We start from the raw sequence: 8,388 nt of genomic DNA, 5'->3' as shown, positions 1-8,388 counted from the left end.
GAGAGAGAGAGAGAGAGAGAGAGAGAGAGAGAGAGAGAGAGATCGTGACAACTATGCAAAATGATAAGACTTTACTTAAAGCCTTTATAATGCATTATAAAAGGCTAATAAAGGGTATAATGTATTTTAATTATTCAAAATGTGTGCTGTAATACATTATATCTTGTCGTAAGTAATTACAACCAAATTTAAAATACATAGTGTAACAATGAATTGATAAGTGTTATAATGTGGTTACAATTATTCATGTGATTGTACAATGCATTATAATGTGCATTACAATGCATACTTAATGCGTTCAAACTAATTTTATAATGCATTATACATAAATGCTTTAAGTAAAGTGTTACCTTTTTGTAATGATAATAGGTAATTGGTCATTAAAATAGTTAATCATTAAAAATATTGGAGTGAAAATTTCCCGTCTTGTTGGCAAATGTTATTTACACTAGCTCTGCCCATCCCCTATCTGGTTGAGCTAGACAAAATGACAAAATAATCCTGTTAATCGAATGGGCTGGCACATCGACCATGACACGTAAAGCTCATATTGTGCACTATCAGAACTGTGGCTCATGCTCAAATCCTCTTCCTGGACCTTTGATGACACATTTACTGATCAGCAGGTTCAATATGGTTAAGATAAGGTCCCATTAAGGCAGCATACATTGATGTATGTATCATATACAAGGGATATGTTGTTATTCTTGAACACTATTTAACAATGTACTACAACTACAATGAGGTTCAAATAATATCTGCCACTATTTGCACTACATATAAATAGCATTTAACACTATTTAATAAATTGGAAAACATTACGACCACTGGGGTGGGACAGACCACCTTTGCTGTGTTTAAAACTAGTCACTTTTAATGTTATTATAGTCATTATAGTTTTATGTTGGGAAATACTTAATATAATGCATCTAAAGAAAATATTGATATAAACATTTCTGGTAGAAATCAGGAAAACATAATGAAACTCCTTTCTCTTTTTCAACCCTACATTAAATGGCTAATGGCAGTGCAGTCTGTACACGTATTGACATTGTTTGGGGAAATGTTAAGCATAAGCTATGGGCAATATTTAGATATTTTATTTGTTGATTGATTGAAAATTGATTGTTATTTGAGAAATAACATCATTTGAACACTTTGGACATAATTTTAACACTCTGAACGTGCATGAGGCCATTTGTCTTTTATCTAATATTATGTTATATATATTCTATTCTATTACCTAACACTGAACTCTCAGTATGACAGTAAATGGCTCAACTGATACATATAGCAATAGAGATAAGAACATAAATAGAAAATATTACCAAAAAAAAATTAAGGAATGGAATTTGTTTAAATCGTTCTTACTGTAGAAGCCTCATCCCTGCTGTTGCCCCAAGGAAGACTGGGGTTGAGTTATGCCGATGGGAAGGAATGACCTCAGTTATCTTTTCTATGCAATCTTTTAAACTTTTCAATGTCTTTTCATCCTGATCCCCATTTTTACCAAGATCTGAAATTCCAGGGCCTTGAAAAGACACATTTTATTATTACATTACTTTCTGTAATATATAAAATGTTTAAGTTGCATTATTATTTTATCACTGCCTATGTTAAACGAGTAGTAAAGAACAATAGTAAAAAATGTAGTAAAGAACTATACTTATTATAATTTTTTTATCTTTTAAAAATAATTATTAATATACCAACTATTTATGTTTTACTTTTCCTATTTCAATAAATGTTGTGAAAGAACAGTCAACCTGCAAACTGTGAGAGTATTATGTTGTATTATTTCTTAAATAGTGATTAAATAGTGAAGGTCAAGATCTCAGCATACACACATTTGATGTATAAAACATGCTTTCACAATTGATCCTATTATTATTATTATTATCATTTTATTTATTTATTTATTTTTTTACATCATGGACCACCCAACTTGGGCAGAATTCATGTAAAGTTCCATTTATATCTCTGAGCTATTCACTGTAAAGAATAAGCCATGTCTTTACAAAAACCTTCCGAGGTTTTAGGTCAGTTGATTTGTACCTTCAACCTCACACTTTGTGGTCTCACTCACAACCCCGGTGTTGTTTTCTTTCTCGGCAGGCCACTCATAGAGATACACAGTGGTCCTGGAGGAGCCTGCATCCAAAACAATACCATACTGGAGAGAGAGAGAGCAACAGAAGTGAAGAAAGACATTGTTACAAGATAAAATACAAATTACTCAAGATCTTGCAAAGCCATAAAGAGCTTATTCATTTGCACTCTTCGCAAAATGCATTGATGAATAGCAATTTGCCATGGTCTAAATCATGACTGAGTCAAGCATTCAAGAACAGACATGTCTAAATGCCTGAAGCCCTTTTGGAAGAAACTAATAAAAGCACATTCTTCCGTTGGGAAAATATTCAAGGATTGACTTTATGAGCCATCAAAAGGATCATCTATCTTAATATTAAGGATGCAGCATTGGAATTAAATAACTCCATCAATGGTGATTATCCACTGTTTTTGTGTGTAGAAACAGGTTTCCGGTGAGTGTTGTAAAAAAAAACAAGTATTTGTTTTCACTAAAACTAATAGGAAACCCATATATTATATATTATTAAACAAATAATATTATATATTTTTAAATAACAAATAAGTTAAGGAAAAGCTATTCTTGAACATGACTGGTAAGCACCAATTATACTTTTATGCCTCATAATTTTATACACTCTAAAGGGAACCCAGTTTATTAGTCAGTTTAATAGGTTCCCACTTGTATCATGCATGCTCAAATGACATAATGTTACCTTTAATCCACGGGATATGTAAGTCTTCTTATGATTTTGTACAACTGCTATAGATATGATGACTGCTATGCTGGCCAGCATAAAGGCGGCGGCCAAAGCTATTGCCACTTTTGCCATCCTCACCTACAGACAAAAAGATGAATATATCAAATTTCCAGATTGATTAACATGCAACTAATAGCTGAACACTATTTATAATAGAAGATCAAGTAGGAAAAAAAATTTATTCAGGGGATTTAAAAAAAAAACATTTTATTGGCAATTACTTTAGAAAACCATGTAGTCATGCTTTGAATCTAGACATCAAGCAATCATTTATCCAACATGCGCATAAAAGATTAAAATGTGCATTTAAAATTATGAGGTGAACTTTAAATTTTAAGGTAACTTAATGTAACCTTGCAATCACGATGCTTCAATTTAGATGTTATGTTATTACATAATTATTAAGCCTTTATTAAGCTTTTTTTTTTTACTGACAAATTAATTTTACAGTGAGTAATTGAGGAAGAGGGTTATTTGTTGAGCCTGGGAACTGTTAATAAAAATGTTACTTTCTAAATGAATTCCCCAACTAATGACTTTCAGCATTTGCTTGAGGAATTTTTTTTTTAAAAGTGCCATGTTGTGAGATTTCGGAAACTCTTCCACACACTGTCAAGCCCACAGGCACTCTGTCAATCATAGGTTTGTTATCTTCTGTAAAAATGGTCAGGAGCACACTCAGTTTTGTACCCTACTCAACCAGATATAAGTATGTACTCATATCATCCTGGAGCCTCTTACCCTAACCCATATTATGGTTTCAGTTTCTAATTTGATCAAAGAAAGTGGTTAGCATTTTGAACTCAAAGACATACAGTATTAACATCTTTCTAATACTGCTTCTGTGCTGTCATTCAAAACATCTTACCATGGAATTGCTTATTTAAATTATATATCTGACCCTGGACCATAAAGTCTTAAGTGTCAATTATTCAAAATTGAGATTGAATAAATAAGCTTTCCATTGATGTATGGTTTGTTAAAATAGGACAATATTTGGTCGAGATACAACTATTTGAAAATCTGGGATCTGAGGGTCCAAAAAAAAAATCTAAATATTGAGAAAATCACCTTTAAAGTTATCCAAATGAAGTCCTTAGCAATGCATATTACTAATCAAACATTAAGTTTTGATACATTTACAGTAGGACATTTACAAAATATCTTCATGGAACATGATCTTTACTTAATATCCTAATGATTTTTGGGATAAAATAAAAATCTATAATTTTGACAAATACAATGTATTTTTGGCTATTGCTACAAATATACCCCAGTGAATTAAGACTGGTTTTGTGGTCCAGGGTCACATATTATATACACATATATTTATTTTGAGATGCAAGCCCACAAATTGCTCTTTTGTAGAGATATAACATTATATGGCAGGTTTCAGATATATCATACCAATCAATAAAAGAGTACAACAAAATCAATGAAATTCTTCATAAATCTAACCAAACATTTGTGCTATGATCTAATCCTACATGATCTGATAAGAAAACAAATATCAAATACAAAATACATACATTTCTGTAACAATCATGCCATTATTAATACAGTGATAAAAGGTGTATTTGCTTACCCCTCTGCGTGAGGCTGTTGTAAGGTGGTCTGAAGATTGTGACTCTTTATTGATCATTCTGTCCAGACGTGCAAGACTGTGGATGTGTAACTGTGTTTGGACGTGTGTGTGAGAGGGTGTGCATATGTTTGTGTGTGAAAAAGCATGCTGAGGAGACAGAATGGGAGGGGTTTGGCTGTCAATCCCAGTAAGCAGGACCTCACTATTAAAGTTCATTAGACACTCCACCCATTCAGATGGATGTTAATAAGGAAAAGACCATGCGCCCTTGTTAACGTTTCTGAAAATAATCAGATAATATTACTGGCTCATTTTTAGCTATTTATCTGGGGATGATTTTTTTCATTCATTTTTCAATTAATTAAATGACTGTTTTTAAAAATAAATAATAAATAGTTTTATGCAAAATATTTAAATACATTTACATTTTTTACGATGCTGTGCAGACACAGAACAACTGTCATAAATCCGGTCCATGAACGTCCATCTACTTGCCACCAGAGGTCACCCTCCCATGATATTAACTCACACCACACAGACTGTTACACATCACCCTGAACTACATTTCCCATGCTCCATTGCACTAATCACAAGCTCACCTGAAACTAATCACACATAGCTGCTACCAATAACACACACTATATAAATCAGTCTCACACCACCATTCAAGGCTGAGTATTGTTTGTGTTTATCGCTCTCTAAGTGGTAGCACTTTATGGAGCCAGTTTCCTCTCCTAGTTTAGTCTTGTTATACCGGTGTTTTGATTCCAGTCTGTTTTTCTCATCCTGTCTGTCAGCTGCCTGCCCTGGAATTATTAGCCTATCTTGGATTATCCCTTTCGTCTTGCCGTTCGGACTGTGTTTGCACCTTGCCTGAACTATTGCTCATGTTATCTTGTCAAGCCCTCTGGATACTGTTAGCCGCCGATCGACCACGCCAGCTTTGGATTACTCTTGTCTTGCCCTCGATATACCTGTGTGCCATTGTCTGACCCTTGCCTGTTTTGACCATGTTTAAGAATAAAGCTTTGCAAATGGATCCGCATGCCTCTCATCTCGTCGGCTCCGTTACAGAATACTCGGCCCTAGAAGGATACAGCAGCTTTTCACGTGGACATTGGCCAGGTATGGACATTGCAAAACTGTTATTAGCCCTAAAGCAGGGCACACGCCCACTTGAAGGCTATATTCAAGAGTATCTGGACATTGTGTGTTATTCCGATTTTCCAGACAGTGTATTGATAAACTTTTTCTGTGATGGAGTAAATGAACCGCTCAAATCACATTTAATCGGTGAGGGTCCCCATTCATCTCTCGTTCAATTTATGAATCATGCTTTGTTGACTGTTGGTTCATCGTTCACTGTGGGTGTCGTGGAGGAACGCGACCCCGCACTCACTCGTGTAATGGCGGCTGCACTAGAGCATGCTCACAAAATGGCAGACACAACAGCGCCCCGTTATATCACAGCTGCCAATCATGAATCAAGTCAAGTCACAGTTGATCTTCATGAGTCTAGTCAAGTCACAGTTGATCTTCATGAGTCTAGTCAAGTCACAGTTTATCTTCATGCCTCAAGTCAAGCCACCGCTGATCTTCACGAGTTCAGTCAAGTCACGGTCGATCTTCCTGTGTCCAGTCAAGTCACGGTCGATCTTCATGAGTCAAGTCAAGTCACAGCTGATCTTCCTGAGCCAAGTCAAGTCACAGCTGATCTTCCTGAGTCCAGTCAAGTCACAGTCAATCTTCCTGAGTCCAGTCAAGTCACGGTTGATCTTCATCATGAGTCAAGTCACAGCTGCTCGTTATGAGTCCAGTCATGTCTCAACTGATCGTTCAGAGTCTCATCACATCCTGTCTGTTGCACCCAGATCTTCAAGGTCAGTCCTTCGGTATACCAGTCTGGTATCCAGTGTGAGGGATGCACCGCTGGTGTCTGCACGCGCCGCTGGTATCCCCAAACCCACTCAGTCTAGCCCTCCTGTTCCTGAACTGATTCTTCTGACTGAAGCGCTTCCCTTGATGGGGATCGCTCTATGGTGTGTTTGGGCTGCATACACCACCACAGAACCTCCCGAGGTGGAGACGCTCGCTTCAGCTCCTTGCGTGGTGGTGGCGCCCAGCAATGCACTCTCAGCCTGTCGTGTTGCGGTCGCAGAGACGGTTACTGGCCGTGGTGGTGGCGCCCAGCAATGCACTCTCAGCCTGTCGTGTTGCGGTCGAAGAGACCGTTACTGACTTCTCCCTGTTTCCTGAAGTTACTGCTGTAGAACCTCCAGAGGTAGCGGCAACCGCTGCAGAACCTCCAGAGGTGTCAGTGGTATCCATTTACGAACTCTCTGCCTTCCCAGCCACGGCCAAGGAGGCCGTTTATGAGTTCTCCATCTGTCCTGTCATGGTCAAAGTGACCGTTGCTGAACTCCGTATCTGTCCTGTTAAGGTGAATGTTAATGAACTCTCCCTGTTTCCTGCTGGTATTGCTGTAGAACCTCCAGAGGTGGCAGTAGTATCCACTTGTGAACTCTCATCCTGTTCTGTTCCATCCAAGGAGGCTGTCTGTGAACCCTCTGCCCATCCTGTCATGGCTATGGAGGCCGTTTGTGATCTCTCTGCCTGTCCTGTCACTGCTATGGAGGCCATCTGTGAACCCTCTGCCCGTCCTGTCACGGCTATGGAGGCCGTTTGTGAACTCTCTGCCTGTCCTGTCACGGCTATGGAGGCCGTCTGTGAACTCTCTGCCCATCCTGTCACGGCTATGGAGGCCGTCTGTGAACTCTCTGCCCGTCCTGTCACGGCTATGGAGGCCATCTGTGAACTCTCTGCCTGTCCTGTCAAGGCTACAAAGGCCATTTATGAACTTTTATCCTACTCTGAACATGCCGAGGAGGCCATCTCTGAACTCTCGTACTGTTCTGAATCAGCCATGGAGGCTGATTGTGATCTGTCTGTCCATCTATATGCTGATTTTGAACTCTCTGTCTTGTCAGTTTCTGTCAATCAGTCTGATCATGAACCGTCAGTCTGTCCTAGATCAACCTATGAATCAGTTTTTGAATTGTCTGTCTGTCCCATTTTCCCCAATGAGTCTGTTGAACCATCTGTCTGTCCAGTTCAAAACAAGGAACCTGTTAGTTGCCCCATTAGTCCAGTTCTGAGCCCAGAAACCATAAATGCATTCCATGTTTGTCCCGTTAACCCTGTCACTATCATAGAGACAATTCATGAACTATCTGCTTGTTCTGTTCCCCCAAATGTATCTGAATTGTCTGTCTTGCCAGTCCTAGTTTGGGAGTTCGTTTATGAACTGTCTGATTGTCTAGTTTCAGTCAGTAAGCATGGTTTTGAAATATCTGCCCACTCAGTTGTCATCAGAGAAAATATTGAGGAACTTCTTGTGTCCTCTGCCTCGGTCCTTGAGACCGTATATGCTCTCTTTGTTTCTTGTGTCTCAGTTTTCCCTAGGTCCCAGTCTTTACAAGGGGTTTATGCTCTGTCCGCTCCGCTGTGGTGGTTTTCTGCTCTGCCTGTTCTGTCTGCTCCTCCATGGTGATCTGCTGTCTTGCCCTGGTGGGCTTCTGTCCCGTCTGCGCCATCGTGATGGTCTTCTGCTCTGTCTGCTCTGGCTTGGTGGTCTTCTGCTCCGGCCTGGTGGTCTCCTGTCCTGCTCTGGTGGTCTTCTGCTTCACCGTGGGGATCTTCGGACCCGTCTGCTCAGCTGTGGTGGTCCTCAGCTCCACCTGCTCTGCCGGCTCCACCCGGGTTCTCTGCTCTGCCTACACTGTCTCAGTCCCCGGTCTGTCCACTTCCACGTGGACCTGGCCCTCCATCCCCCCCCTGTTCTGCCTCCGCTCCACCGCCCTCCTGGATTGTGAGTTAGGAGCGTCTGGAAGCCGCTCCTTGGGGGGGGGGGGGGGGGGGGGGGGCGAGGAGGTCGGCACGGACGACCACTCC

At 39.7% G+C, this 8,388-nt stretch overlaps 1 protein-coding gene across 1 annotated transcript in view; it reads right to left on the bottom strand.

Moving 5' to 3' along the window:
* The window catches only part of LOC107551200 (ectonucleoside triphosphate diphosphohydrolase 3-like), a 17,388-nt gene extending 12,894 nt beyond the window's left edge, over window positions 1-4,494 (bottom strand). The window contains exons 1-4 of the mRNA XM_016232741.1: window positions 4,438-4,494; window positions 2,808-2,930; window positions 2,056-2,173; window positions 1,372-1,531 (exon numbers count right to left, since the gene is read on the bottom strand). Coding sequence (XP_016088227.1) covers window positions 1,372-1,531; window positions 2,056-2,173; window positions 2,808-2,930; window positions 4,438-4,494 — 458 coding nt within the window. The remainder of the gene's footprint in view (window positions 1-1,371; window positions 1,532-2,055; window positions 2,174-2,807; window positions 2,931-4,437) is intronic.
* Between the last annotated feature and the right edge of the window lie 3,894 nt (window positions 4,495-8,388).

The sequence above is a fragment of the Sinocyclocheilus grahami genome, unplaced genomic scaffold (genome assembly GCF_001515645.1).
Source record: "Sinocyclocheilus grahami isolate Dianchi unplaced genomic scaffold, SAMN03320097.WGS_v1.1 scaffold418.1, whole genome shotgun sequence".
Taxonomy (NCBI): domain Eukaryota; kingdom Metazoa; phylum Chordata; class Actinopteri; order Cypriniformes; family Cyprinidae; genus Sinocyclocheilus; species Sinocyclocheilus grahami.
This window is presented reverse-complemented; position numbering and strand designations above follow the sequence as displayed.